This window comes from Temnothorax americanus, unplaced genomic scaffold (assembly GCF_048541705.1).
Source record: "Temnothorax americanus isolate GAGA-0224 unplaced genomic scaffold, ASM4854170v1 Scaffold3, whole genome shotgun sequence".
Taxonomy (NCBI): Eukaryota; Metazoa; Arthropoda; class Insecta; order Hymenoptera; family Formicidae; genus Temnothorax; species Temnothorax americanus.
Genome location: NW_027509442.1, coordinates 6,080,086 through 6,094,781, shown reverse-complemented (window position 1 = coordinate 6,094,781; position 14,696 = coordinate 6,080,086). Strand labels below are relative to the sequence as shown.

The window sequence follows — 14,696 nt, the reverse complement described above, 5'->3', positions numbered from 1 at the left end:
AAATTGTGACTACAATAGCATTATTGTGACAAATTGACTAAAATGATAGTCTCCGCTCTTCGAAAAGGTCAATTTTAGTTATATTACACATAGAAATTATTTTCCTTTGTGTATATATTATTGATATTAATTGATTAGCTTGGAGATAGCGATAGGGACAATAGCTTACAATTAGATAAATATATCAAGAAAAGCTTTGCTTCTTTCTCTTTATAATCCAAGAACAAATTACAGCCAAAAACACATCATTATAACAAAAAAATATGTAAATGGACAATGACCAGATAAAAAACTATTTTTTAATACAATTAAAAAGTACTATTATAAATTAATATACTAAAAAGCTTTTTGGCGGAGTTATTACACTTATTACACGTTTTATAATTTTTAAATAATTCATCCGCGCGTAATTTGTAACTACATAATTAGGTAACTACATGTCACAGAATAGATTATTAAACTATACTATTTTATTGAATTTAAAGTTTCCAAAAATTACATAAATATTCTTATTTATTGATTTAAAAAAAATTGTGTTGTATCCGGTGTAATGTCAAGCGAATTGGATAATAGATTCTTTTATATGTACAAGTCTGATACTATTGTTACATTATCGAGATATCACATGACAAGCTTAGAGGTAAATAAAATATAAAGTATCATAAGCTTTCTATACCGAAGTTTTAGAGAAAATTTGTATCAATATTACATAGAATATTTCGACACAAATTAATTGATAGTCGTATATAACAAAAATAATCGATTTAAAAATATAAATGAAACAGCTTAATATATAGATTATTATAAATTTGATATCACCTCAGAATCAAATTACAATATGCTATTATATCATATATCAATACAGATTTAAATATAGCGGGATTTATAATAAATTAGCTGCGAAAGTAACATCTGAACAATATTTTTACAACAATTACGTGATTATATTACAATTTGGTACTGGTTGGTTGCAATAAAAATTACATTAGTAATTCGAGAACTGTTATAGCTCTTACAGTATTTAGTTATCCTCTCTAATATATATATATAAATTCTTTTTCCCTTAATCTCTTAATATCTTATTTCTATATCAATGAGAATGCGTCAAATATATCGTGTTTGGAATAAAAATTATATATCATTATATTTCTTTTCTGCGAAATGATCCACTTCACCATGATCATGAAGTACCGACACCACGCTGCAAGAATTTTAGGGAATAGGAAAACAAGTGATACATATATATTTAAAAAAATGAGTGTAACACAAAAGATATGGAGAACAATCTTACTAAATCCCTTAACCCTTAGTAGGATTGTTATTCCATACGTTTACAAAGTATTGCACGGAAAAAACGATAACAATAATGAGTACAGTATCCACAAAGCTCTTGAACATATTTATGTTATGATGCTGTTCACCAGATTCTCTTTGCTTCCTCACAACTTGTTCTACAATCTGCTGTATACGATTCAATTTCTCACCATGTTCCATCATTTGATGCTCTACTTCTTTCATTATGTCAATTAACCTAAAATAAATATATTTAATTATGTATTATCATCGATTATAAATTTTGCGCGCATTACTATAAAGTTAATAACTCACGATGCTTTTGTTATATTTTAATATTCTTACCTAGCAGTTGAACGTCTTCGTTTTCCTAAAGATTGACTAGAATCGGTATGTGCCTCTGCAGATGAGCTTCCAGAATCGTGAGTCTCTGTCAAAGGCATGTTATTTGATAGCTGTCTCTTAGAAGATTTGAGGACTGATAAGGAGGAACGTGATTCAGCTTGTAATAATGGAATCTGCAATGATTTTGTAATTTACATAATTAATCGAATTTAAATATGCATAAATGATATATTTTAAAAGCTTCATCCGTGGTTAATATGAGGTGCTAACATTATATTAATGTTTCCTAAGTTTGAGATCTAGCTAGAAATTCTTTAAATTAATTTTTGAAAATTATGTCTTGACTTTTTTTTGCTAAGAAGCTGTTTAGTACTCAAACTATTTAAACAAATGTTTTCTGGATTATAGTAAACGTATGTGTTAATTTAAGCGCAAATAACAGTAAATTAAAATAATTTGCCTCTCTGCTCTTTATTTTACATTTAGATATATCGTGTCAATAAAAAGAGATAAGAGATTTTGATTTGTTAATAATATAAAAAAATACACAGTAATAAATAGTAAAAGCATTTTTCTGTTAGCATGCATAATTTTTTGTTTTTATTGTTTATTTATGCTAAATTACAAGTTTATTTTTACTTTTTTTTTTAATTGTAGTGGTATCTTTTATATTACACTTCTTCTCTAATGAAGGCAACATGTTTTGTGATAAGTGCAGACTTCTGCTTCAGAAAGATGACAATACACATACGACATTCAAAATTATAAAAATTTGAATATAGAAAATTAGATATTATAACTTATTTTTGAATGTATCATAATTGTAAATTTGTACAGTTTACGCGATTACGTAATGGAATCTTAAAACTGACAAATGATTCCAAAGAATTAAGTTGATTAATAAATATAATAATAATGCAATTAATGTTACACGCCAAAGTAAATTACAAGTCAAGCGATATAAGTTTATTAAAAATATCAGAACTGTATACAATCTATTGAGATCCATAGGTAGCAAATAGAATAAAGTAAAGTAGAGTACAACATGCAGTTGCTTAGTAGTACTGCCGGACAAAGTAGAAAATAGACACTTAAAGCGATATTAAAATAATTATTACTTATAGAAATGTGTACAAATGTTAAAATGGCATGCACAGTGCAAACTATATTTTACGTCGCTGTACCTGTGATTGTGGGTCAGTAGAAACGATACTACCAGTACGCATAATAGGTGTTTTATGCCTGGTCTTTGTGCGCACTACATAATTTTCTTCATATTGTACTACATCGTTTCTCGGATCCCATGGTCTTATGTCAGCATGCCGATACACCCAATTTCCAGTTATGATGTCCTAATGGTAACAGAAAAAGTTGGAAATTACTTTGCAAATATAAATATATATGCAGATAAATAATTGATATGTAAATAAATATCAAATATAAAAGCGATTTATATCGTACTTGAACGAAATATTTTGGAATCCATTCCTGTCCTAGATGCTTTCGCTCTTTAGCGCGTTCTCTTTGTGCTTCCTCAAGTCGAGTTTTAGCCTCAGTAGCGGCAACCTGATCATCGCTATTAATAGCTTGTGTAACAGCGTACCACAACTTTTCGCTTTCCCACGGCCCCTGATATTCCATAGGAACGGTAAATTTTTTCAATCTTTTTTTGCGTACTTCCGGAGTTGGATTAAAGAAGATATTTTCTTGCTACGAAATAAAACATTATATTAATATTATATTATATTGATAGTTGTCTAAAATCATCAATTAAGAGATTCAAGTTTATCTTACTCCTGTCCGTTTGTCCGTTATTAAAATCAATCCATCCCAATATCCCGAAATAGTAGCTAAAGTTTCCTTTCCTAAGCGTATTCGTCCCACAACTTGGTTCATTAATTCCGCTCCGCCAAGAAACGGCTAAAAATATTATCATATTTTTAATTAAATTAACATTATTTTTAATCAAATTAACATAATTAAACATTACTATAACGTAAAAAATAATTAGGATCTATCAGCTTTTAAATCGCGATTTTATTAAGAATTTTGGTAATTATGCAAAAGCAGCAAAATATGCTATTTGTTACCTTAAGTTTAAATTCTAATTCAGTTTGATAGCCGGTTTTCTCACATATTATGTTGACTTTTCCACCGAGTTCCATAGACAACGTTCCCATAAGAATGCCTTTGCAATGTGCATAAGGAATTGTCATTGTATAATCTTCACCTCTCGGTAGCATTGTTAATACAGCAATGCCATCCAAAACTGCAGAAGTGGAATTTCCTGTAAAAGTTTGACATATGCATTATTAGGTAACGCTATTATATAAGTATCAGACAAAAGTATTAATATTATTGTATCATGTAGTAAACAAATTACTTACTCACCATAAAATTTAGATTTTGCAATAATCGTAGCGCTAATAGTAAATCCATCTTGGCGATTTGTCACATAAAATCCTGAGATGGGTGGATGATGCGACAGCTAGCAAAAACATTAAGACATATGCGTTAAGATAAAATATAATACTTATATATTTAAAAACATTGATAATTGGCTGCATATTAATTTTAAATTGGTCTACGGAAATCTGTCGTTGAAGTTAAGATGAAGAATTTCAGCATTATTATGGCAATGTAGACAAAATTTAATATTGTTAGTGTAATATCTTCTAGGTCATTACTTGTTCGGCTAAATAGAATGTTCTTGATCCATTAGGATGTTGCCAATAGCAGCGGAATGTTTCACCCAAAAGCGGATTGTATGGCTTTTTCAAGCCTTGTGGTTTCTTATAAAATCCCGACAAGTACCATTTCACTACGGCTTTCATACGTGTAAATGCGTCATCTTCCAACACTGCTCTGTAAAATCAAATAAAAAGAAGAAATTATGGTTAATTAATATATGTATCCAAACAAAAATCATGATATAGATATACTACTACGTTTTACTAACTGGGACAATAAATCAGCGTGATAATACGAATCGGCCAGTTTTTCCAAAAATGAACGTGACTCCAGAATAAAAGTTGGCAATACAACTTTAGATAGATCCATGCCAGGACGAACTTGTTTCATTAAGAACCATATCAAAGACTTCTGCTCTTCCTGCAGTTCCGCAACGACTTCACCAGCCTATTAATAACGATAGAGTATTACAAGAAATAATTGCAAAATATATATAACATTATACTATATATTCATAATAAAATTAAAATGATTTAGAGAAAAAGAAACTGTGAAGAACAGAATGCAATGAATTATAAATATCTTGTTATAAATATTTGGTCTAATTAAAAATTGTGCTGTGCAGAGTTTATACTTACTGTTCCAAGAACTTCATTTTCATTAGCTACGTATGGTGTTTCAGTGATTGGCTCCGTCGATTGATCTTCCTTAGCCGATGCCTCAGATTCGCTGTCCGAGGCACTGATTTCAGCATCAGCTGCTACTCCATTCTCCGGCTGACTAATATCGTCCAGGTCTGTACGCGAGGTGTACACAGGATCTAGCGTTACTACTTGACGGGTATCATACTCTAAGACACGTACAGAAGGAATAGTCATGCGACGTGCTGGGGAAATTGATGGGTGAGGTGCAGAGGTAAAACATGAAGAACCAGATGGCTGATTATCGCTACTATCTGGTTCCTCATTGGGAATCGAAAACGCAACGTTTTCTTGATCAGTGCCAGGTGTGAGAGATCGGTCAGGCAAGAGTTTTTCCCAATATGTGATTGCATGATAAAGATGTTGAAACATTGGGGTTGGTGAGGGACAAACGCTTCTGAAATCGCGAGTTACAGTGGGTGAGAGTGGTTGCGGGCAAGATAACAAGCGTCTTTGAGATGTCGTAGGCGTTCTTGGGGCATAGCGACTTAAATATACTGCTGGTGTACGAAGCAGGATAACAATAGAAAGAGAAAACGGCAAACAATTATTATTAATGCAATTTATAAATTTAAATATCTAATTGTAAGCTTACATTGATTTTTTACAAAATTTCAAGATTTTAAGATAGACACGTATAGAAATATAAAAGTATATATCTACTACATTAAATACAAATCTGTGAAATTTTTCCAATACGAATCTATGAAATTTTAACAGTAGATTCTTTGAATAGTTTGTAAATTATTTTTGTCGTAACGCCAATGAATTTCTGAATTAAACAACTCGAAAATAAGTTTTCGCAAATTAAAGATGCAACAGATATCGACATTTTATTTCTTACTTAATGTTCATTATCTTCAAAGAATCAAACTTTAATGCTATTTTGGTCTTAATCATTCTGACATTTAATGTTCAAAATTAAAACAGCAGTAAAATATGATCAGCCATCAAAATCTCTTAAAAAAATTAATCGTCGCTTTATCATAGAATTAGTTATTAAAGTTTATTGAATAATAAAATTCGTTGGGGGACGATATTTTCAGACAAAAATAATGAAAAAAGTTACATTAAACTCGTATGGCACAAATGGAAAATATGTTATCCATTATTTTTGTATGGTAATATATGTGGATAAAAAAGGTTTTTAATATATATTTATACTTATTATTATAACGCTGTATAGAAAATTCTATAAGTTATTAAAATGTATTAATTTTTTCGCGCGATTTTTGTTTGGGGTTATGTAAAACTGATAGAAAAGTAATTCGTAACTAATTACTTTCATCAATAGGAGTGCAAATTGACAAATCACCATGCATCATTCACAGATTGTACTTCTTGTACAACATACTTATCTAATTATTAAATACTTTTATAAACCCAATTCTCTATTTATACTATTCTATCAAAAATATCGATTGCTTACTTATTTCTTCTTTTGTTTTATATATAAAAATTTCAATACGTAATAAATGTGTTATATATATATTCAAGTATTAATAAAATTGTTATATTTATATTTATTACGTAGGTTTATATTTTAATCATAACAAAATAGTTTGCGTTTTGTACAGCAATCATCCACAATAAAATATAATTGTGTATAAAAATTTATATAACATTAATATCTATATATGTACTAGATGTTCTCCAAATTCAATGTAGAATAGATATTTCTTTTAATAGTATTAATAACGAGGTACTAATAATTTATAAAGTATTAAAAATATATTAAAAAATAGATAATAGAGTCCAAAAATATTTTTACTATGCAATAATTGACTTCGAATTAATTAATTCATGGATGAAGAAACATGCGGAAAACTTAGAAAACCCTGCTATACGCGCTATTATATTGTTGGAAATTTTATTCCATAAAATAAAATTCCAATAAGTTTCATTTAAATACAAGATATTCCACTCTTGTTGCAAATTACATTTAACTATCTTTTAAATATAGTTGGGAATAAGAGCTATAATGATACTGACCATGATCATCAAAGTGCTTTTCATAATCAGCCTCGCTCCATTGAGTTTCATGAGTGGTGGTTGTATCGTGTGGTAAAGGACGCGGTAATGCGCTTGTCGAGCGCACTATTAACGAAGAACAGCGTAACGACAATTCAAGAGCGTCCAACCAACATTTGCCTGCCGCTTGGGACGGTGCTCGAAAGATTAGGTAAGATGTTGGCAAAGGTTGTACAACAGCACCTGGCAGATATTAATTTGTTTATAACTAAAATATTATCTATTATATCTCTCTCTCTCTCTCTCTCTCTATATATATATATATATATATATATATATATATATATCTATTATTATACATTAGATTATAGATATTATCTATTAATATAATGTAAAAAAAAATTACTACATGCAGTATATGTAGATTATACATAATGATGCAGATACATACCAATAGCTTCTTTTTCTGGTCCTCGAGGGGCCCATATAGATTGCTCCAAAGGATGAAATAATTTAAAACAAAATCCATCTTTCTTACTCGGACGTTCTATAACTTGACATGTATTGAGTAGTACCGTTCCTACCCAGTGATTACTCTGTAATAAATATATAATCGTAGATACACCTTAAAAGTAAGGAGAGGGCGCAGTTGTGAAAAAGAAGGGATGCAAATACGAACCTTTGTTTTTGGACTTTTGTACAGCAGCAATAATCCAGGTTTCAGAATACACCATAACTTGGTCCAACTTTTCAATGTGCCGCGAACTTTTAACCAATCACTCATAACAATAACGGTTGGATCTTTGAAAGAACTTAAAAGTTCGTTGGCTACTCTTTTCTTTTCCATTCGATAATTCTTTCTCTGAGCCTTATACGATTCCTTTCGTGTTAATTTGCAGGAATCCAACGACTAAAAATACCATAAAAATGTTATTTGTTAAAAATGCATATTCAAATTAAAATAAATCATATTATTTCAAATAATGAAAATGCAAAATAATAAATGTATAACTCAGAAGAAAAAAAATAGGCTTTTTTTAAATAAATGAAAGAGAATAAAATCATTTTATTGAATACAGTTCAAAAAGAGTAACTTAAAAAACTTAATTTTGAATGTAAATCCTGAGTCACAAATCTGTAATCTTCCGGCCAACGAAACTTGCAGTATAGACACTTTGCAAAATCTGTTTTCGACATATTGATTTTCTAGGTACAAATGTCTTAATAAGCAAAATAGAGAGTTATTTACCTTGTCTGATAAATTATCCATTTTCTGACTACCTTCGCCAACTGCAGAGATCCCTATAACATACATAATTTTGTGTAATTATACTTTGCACGGTCATAATTAGATGCCGAAATAGAATGTATACGCAGAGTTTAGTCTCTAGAAATTTTGAAATTTTAGTACACCTAAAAAAGTTCTTTTTTCAACATAATGTTATAAATACTTTGTTATCATCAATGCTTAGATATTTGGTATTCATAAACAATCTAAATAAACATTTAAAAATGAGATTAGTACTATATTAGTTTTAACACGCAATGTATCTGGTATATGTAAAATTACCTATTTCATATATACCGCATATTTTTATTTTATTAATATACTTACAATTTATAGATATAATTTTTGACAAACGGACAAGTCAATGCTTCTTATCATAAAACCAAACTTAATCGCATTATTAAATAATTTAAAATAAAAAATAAGACAAAACCCAAATATTATATTTTTTTAGAAAGAAATAATGCATACTTTTTTATACATTGTAAAAATAAATAAAAATTACAACACTCTCTATAATAAAAGAAAAGCAAATATATATTCCTGTTATTCCTTAGTGTTATGTAAATGAAATCCTACATAATCACGCATTCATCTAATTAGAATACTACAAAGTAACACAGACATTACGTTTTCTACGCCATAAGTGAACAAATCAAGATAATCAAGATATTGTTGTAATTCGAGAATATCAGTTAATATTCAATTTATTCAGTATTTGTTTCTCTTAAGAGGTAACTTAATTAATCAATATTTTACTTTGTATATATACGTTTCACATATTTAAGATTTATAAAATATGTGTTTCACAAAAAAATACAGAGTGAATAATATTTAATAATGGATAACAAATTTTGCGTAAAAATTATCTTGATTTGTATTACGAATATATCACAAATGCGTTATATATATATATATATATATATATATATATATATATATATTAAAAATTATCCATTCTTATTCTGTTTAAATATACATTTCCCGACTTAATATATATACATTTAGAACTTTAACCGTACAAAATAAACCACATGACATAAAAATCAAATTTTCGAAAAATTATTGTATTAAATCGTATCTGTTATTACGTTAACACATGTATAATGTATATGCATAACATGCAGTAAAGATTTGTATCAAATCTCGCTAATACGTTTGAACAATTAATTAGATTCAATTAAATTTTTATTTTTACATCTCAGACCGGATTTAGGTATAATTATTCAAACATAAAAAATTTTGATCAAACTTTCAAAGATGCAAACCAATTAGATATATTGCAACAAAAATCATGCTTAAAAAGAATTATCCACTACTTTACAAAGAGATATTTAATACTAAAAATCAAATTTTGGAAGGCAGCATGCAATGTTTTTCCTGAAAAAAACAAATACCACCTAGTTTATATAAAAGTATAATTAAATTTGACGCAAACCTTATGAAACAGCTCGTACAATACAACGAGACATAATAAACATTTGTATTATTGCATTACTACACTGAGTTATATAATCAGGTCGGTGTGTACGCACTCTCTTATATCAATGATAATCAACTAAACTATAATAAAATAAATCTTTTTTTTTGCCTATCCAAAGCTTATTTTACAAGCATGTAAAGTGCAAATAATAAGCATTAAATGATATTGCTATATATAAAAAAAGCTCAAAATTTGTAAAGAAACGTGCACATATAAAACGAAACGCAAACACAAACGTTTAGAAAAGAGCCATATGTAAGCCATACGTGGTTTCAGAAGCTTTTCTAGCGTATATACGTATCTATTATATATACTGCAAAAATAAAAGTATATATAACACTAATCAAATTTGGGAAGCTGCTCGCAACTGTTCCGAGTTAATCCCAAACTGTAGCAACGACGTATTATTTTCTAAAATATTTCTATAGGTTTATATACCTGGAGAAACTGCGGGAGGTGCACCGGTGATAATATTTATGCTCGTTGAAAGGGACTCGGTTGATGGAAGTTTAGGTAACGGTGTAGACTGCGCTTGGATGCTGCTTCTTCGAGGTTGTCGATCGGCTGGTTCTACATATTTAGCACTTATTCAATCGCACTCAATATTCATTATCACATCTTACGTCACATTAAAATAATAGAAACCATCTCTCGGATAACTATTCGATCGGTCAACGGTAGACAGCCGGAATTTATATTTTTCTACGTTACAAACAGGTAAGATTAACATACAGAAGTAGAAGAAACGTCGCAATATATCATTGTTCTTCGCGTGATGGAAGAAATGACGGTTGCAAAAAAAAAACGCATGATTGCCCGCAGTTGAACGAGAGATATCGCATGTTTGTCTACTCCGTTGTATATATTTATGTATGCTTAAAAAAAAGAGAATATGCACGCTTAATTTATACATGCACGATAGAGAACACGCTTTAAACTCTGCATTGCTACACGCAGCCAAGCAAATTATATTACAGCGACATATATTTACAAAACAGAACAAAACATTGTCCGCAAAAAAAAAAAAAAACAATATAATCACCATCTTGCAATAAAATTGTTTCAACAAATGTCTCAAGAAGAAGTATCACAGTGTATTTTAGAAATTATTACAGTGCGTGTTATTAGCAAAGACGATCTAGAGTAATCTAATATAGACACATTTGTGCAGAGCTTTTAAACATATAGTTTCCGCGTCAACGCTACATTTCTTTTCTCGTTATTTCATACATGCGTATCGCGTTTTGTATACGTGGTAACGGCAATGTTCGTGGAATAAAGAGACTTGTCACGCGGAAGATGTTATCTAGGACCGCGAGTGAACCTTTGCATTTCATCCAGGGATTTACAGTATAGTCAACGTAAAATCATACATCGTCCTCGTTGTACGTTTCAGGACAAAACCAAGTGGAAAAGTGGGTCGTAAAACACGAGTTATTGTCCACAACAAACTACGGTGCTTATAGCAGTAGGGATTCCTGCTGTAATATGAGAATGGTTTGTTACACTCTCAGGTATTGATTTCCATTTTTCCAACAGTCGGACGTGCTACAGTATGCATTTCATTCATATTGATAAGCCGCCACAGCTGCACACCCGACATATTCTTCATTGTCAAGATTACCATGCACGTATATATAGTTTCATATATGAAATACGTCACAAAACGGAGACACACGCAAGCAATATATAAATATTCTTCCAATAAAACTGTTGCGTTACATCGTAAAATGCATTTCACTGTACCGTATATACGAAGGTATATCTTTCCCAATTAAGGGATCCTTTTAAATGTCCGAAATATTTTGGGAAAACGCGAAAATAAATACATTATCGACAAACCCGGTGCGCTTATAAATAACAAACTAACACAACGAATCTAAATATCCCGATCCGTGTGTATAAATACAGGTGTTGCGTAAATGTAAAAAAAGTTGTATGTGATTTGCGAGAGCGTTACATAAATCACGTGAACCTTTATCTCTATATTATTCTTAATTGACATAGTTCAAACGCGCGCGTCAATGGCCAGGTGCTTGAAATAGTTTTACGCACATAGTACTTGTGCGCACTCGTATATACAATCATGCGAAACACAGTTTTCTTAATTTCATATTTTTATTGCTCTCTCTCCCAATCTCATATTTTTAGGCCCGAACGTGCTTCGTGGGGCCATAGCTGTTTCAAAATTTTAATAAAAAAAAATTTCTTATAAACCACGTACATTTCATCTACGTCGACTATGTGAAACGACAAGTGACAGACGCACGAATAACGATCAACGTTACAATAATCAACGTGTTTACATCTCGGCGTAACTGCAGGGGTGACGCGGCGCGTTCTCTCTCGCCGAGATACATATAGATTATACAGAACACGTATGTGTGCGCGTAACACGATAAACGATAAAGTGACGTAAAGCGGCACACTCACGGCTGAGGGATCGGCCGACGTTCGGCGGTGTCACGGTCTTGAAGCTGTCGTCGGTCGAACCCGCCGGCTGAGGACGTTGATTCTCTCCGCCGGGCACCGCGATCGGCTGCGAACTCATCGTAGATCCACGGGGATCGACGGTCCGTATCGTGCGCGACGCTTCGATCTGCCACAAGCACAAGGACACGCGCGTTAACATACCTTCCGCGTCGAAGCTCGAAGCTCGAAGCCGACGAACGCAGCCAGGGAGAGGGAAGTGGAGGGAAGGTCCGCGGGGTCGATCGGAGCAACGCGCGTTTACCTGGTCGCCCGTGTGCGTCGGGTGTCGGCAACTCGGCACAAGGCACAACTGTTACGCGAGGCGCGCGTCCATCGCGGCGGCGAAACGCGAAACGCGAAATTATGCGGCGGAGCGGAGGCAATTAGCGCGGCACGACGGCCGACGGCGGCGATCGCGCTCCCGGCTCGCCGCAACGAGGCCGGACGAGATGACACGACGGTCGACGGTCGCGCACGGACGATCTCGCACACCATCGATCTACCCGCGCGCGGTCGTCGCTGGCTGTCGCTGGCACTCAGCTGGTAGTCGCCCGCCCGGTGTCGCGGTTCCTGGAGCGGCGAACGAAACGAAGAGAGAGAGAGAGAGAGTGCGCACACTGCGCACGCGCGCGATCCTAATCGCGTCGCGCGACTGCAACGCAACTGCTGACTGCTGCGCGGTGCGCGCCGCGAGTGCCGCGTGAAGGCGAGTGCGAGTCGCGCGGCAACGTGACGCGCGCCACCGCGCGCCACGCTGCACGTAGGAGGATGTAGAAACTGTAGGAAAAGAGGAGCACGTGGAGCCGCGCCGCGCCGGTGGGACGTCAGCAACTGTAGATGAAAGAGGACGCGATCCCACGTTGCATCTCGCCGACGGCGACTTTCGTGGCGTTTGCGAGCGCGGCGCGCGGCCTGCCGTGACCGATGACGTTTGAGATCGAACGTCGTTGTCAGTCGTTATCGCGCTCCGCATCCGCCGATCGACCTCTCGGCTCTTTTTCTCTCTTTCTCTCTTTCTCTCTTTCTCTCGCCCTCGTTCTCACTCTTCCTCGGCTCTTCGAGAGGACCGATCGATCGCCGATACGTGTAAATTTTTAATAATCGCGCGCCCCACCCACGGTCGTTCTAATATTAACGCGACATATATCCACTTTATTATGCCCGCTTCTTTGCCTCCGCCTCCGCCTCGGTGCGTCACGCACAGCGCGGCGTATGCGAAAGAGAAACGTTAATTCTAGGCCGCGGTTAAAACCGGCGGGGGTCGACGCAAATTAGCGCTCCGTCAACCCCGGATTTCTATAATGGAGTTCGCTCTCTTGGCTATATACGCGTCTAGCGAGCGGCGCGTTCGATCGTGAATATATCGCGAATTGTTAAAAAATTGGCGCGAGCGTATATCAGTTATGCGAGTATGCGTGCTCCGAAAATGCGGGCGCGGGGCCATCTGGCTCCGATCCGAGCTCCGAATTGAATACGGCTTTACTTACGGCTTTGCCTCGATTTTCCCTCTCTCCGTTCGCATTGCGCGCACGCGCAGAATCGGTGACGTATACAGCGAGAGCGAGCGAGCGAGCGAGAGAGGGAAGGAGAGCCGTCGTTCAATCTCGCGCTTTATCGACGCGATCTGCAAATTAGTCTACGTATAGGCTATAAGACGTCGAACAATCTGCGCACTTGGTTTTTCAAGCGTCGCGTTCGGTAGAAAAACTCGATGGCGAAAAGCGACGAGCCTTTCGCATCGACTTAACGCGTATATCTTACGTTCGACGCGGTCCCATTTTCTTCAAATACAAAATATATTCGACTACGCGTATACGTAAAAAGAGAAAGAGAACTCTCGATTCTCCCTTTCTCTCCCTTCGCTCTAAACGCGCCCCTATGCTACGCGGTGTATTTCGTCCTTGCGTTTCCTCGCAACGCAAATCGTGATATGCGCGGATGCAAGAGGGAAAACGAACAGACGTCGAACAATGACCGCGGCCTCTGGGATCCGCTTTAATGGCATTTCGCGTATTCTATTACGGCTGACAATGCCCGATGGGCGATACAACGTATGCATATATGTCGAACATTGCTTATTCACGAGGCACGTAGATGTCTTACGTAAGCGCCGCGCCATCGTCGCGATTCAGGACTCGTGTCCATTTTTGTCAATGCGGATCAACTATTTTTTCTGATTCTTAAAACTGACTTTAATTTCGGCTCAACTTACCTTACATCTTTTTCTAGTTCTAAGAATTAGAAAAAGTATCTGCAACAATAAAACATTAGAAATGGAGTACATATCGTCCAGATAAACTTGCATATATAGTTGCACGTATGACCGTGTATGCGTAAAGAAAATTTTACGCGCGTTCTTACGATGAAAATGCACGTGGATAATTTTGTTTGTGCACGCATGGTTATGCGACTACGCAAGTTCGTCCGGATAGGTTCTTACGAGCGCTCTTGC

The 14,696-nt window shown here is 34.6% G+C and overlaps 1 protein-coding gene across 5 annotated transcripts; it reads right to left on the bottom strand.

The window, feature by feature from the left end:
* Positions 1 to 448: 448 nt before the first annotated feature.
* Positions 449 to 12,877, bottom strand: Orp8 (Oxysterol-binding protein-related protein 8). Of its 5 annotated transcripts, XM_077411958.1 has the most exons (17): positions 12,507 to 12,877; positions 12,206 to 12,371; positions 10,211 to 10,342; positions 8,251 to 8,303; positions 7,681 to 7,911; positions 7,453 to 7,597; positions 7,023 to 7,244; positions 4,968 to 5,179; positions 4,598 to 4,776; positions 4,326 to 4,503; positions 4,030 to 4,126; positions 3,729 to 3,925; positions 3,433 to 3,558; positions 3,100 to 3,348; positions 2,823 to 2,990; positions 1,639 to 1,811; positions 449 to 1,531 (listed from the first exon to the last, which is right to left on the bottom strand). In XM_077411958.1, the coding sequence occupies exons 2-17, from the start codon at positions 12,321 to 12,323 to the stop codon at positions 1,300 to 1,302; spliced, it is 2,712 nt and encodes a 903-aa protein (XP_077268084.1). In that variant the 5' UTR covers positions 12,324 to 12,371; positions 12,507 to 12,877; the 3' UTR covers positions 449 to 1,299. The 5 variants fall into 5 exon arrangements, with proteins under 5 accessions (XP_077268084.1, XP_077268082.1, XP_077268086.1 ...); XM_077411956.1 differs by having other exon boundaries at positions 12,206 to 12,877; XM_077411960.1 differs by having other exon boundaries at positions 10,211 to 10,474; positions 12,206 to 12,875.
* Positions 12,878 to 14,696: the final 1,819 nt, after the last annotated feature.

Excerpts from the sequence above, each read along its gene's own strand:
- Orp8 (XM_077411956.1), bottom strand. The coding sequence starts at position 12,404 with ATGTTAACGCGCGTGTCCTTGTGCTTGTGGCAGATCGAAGCGTCGCGC. Across the intron at positions 8,304-10,210 it reads ACCTCCCGCAGTTTCTCCAG|GGATCTCTGCAGTTGGCGAA; the intron begins GTATATAAACCT and ends TGTATGTTATAG. Across the intron at positions 3,349-3,432 it reads TAACGGACAAACGGACAGGA|CAAGAAAATATCTTCTTTAA; the intron begins GTAAGATAAACT and ends TTTATTTCGTAG.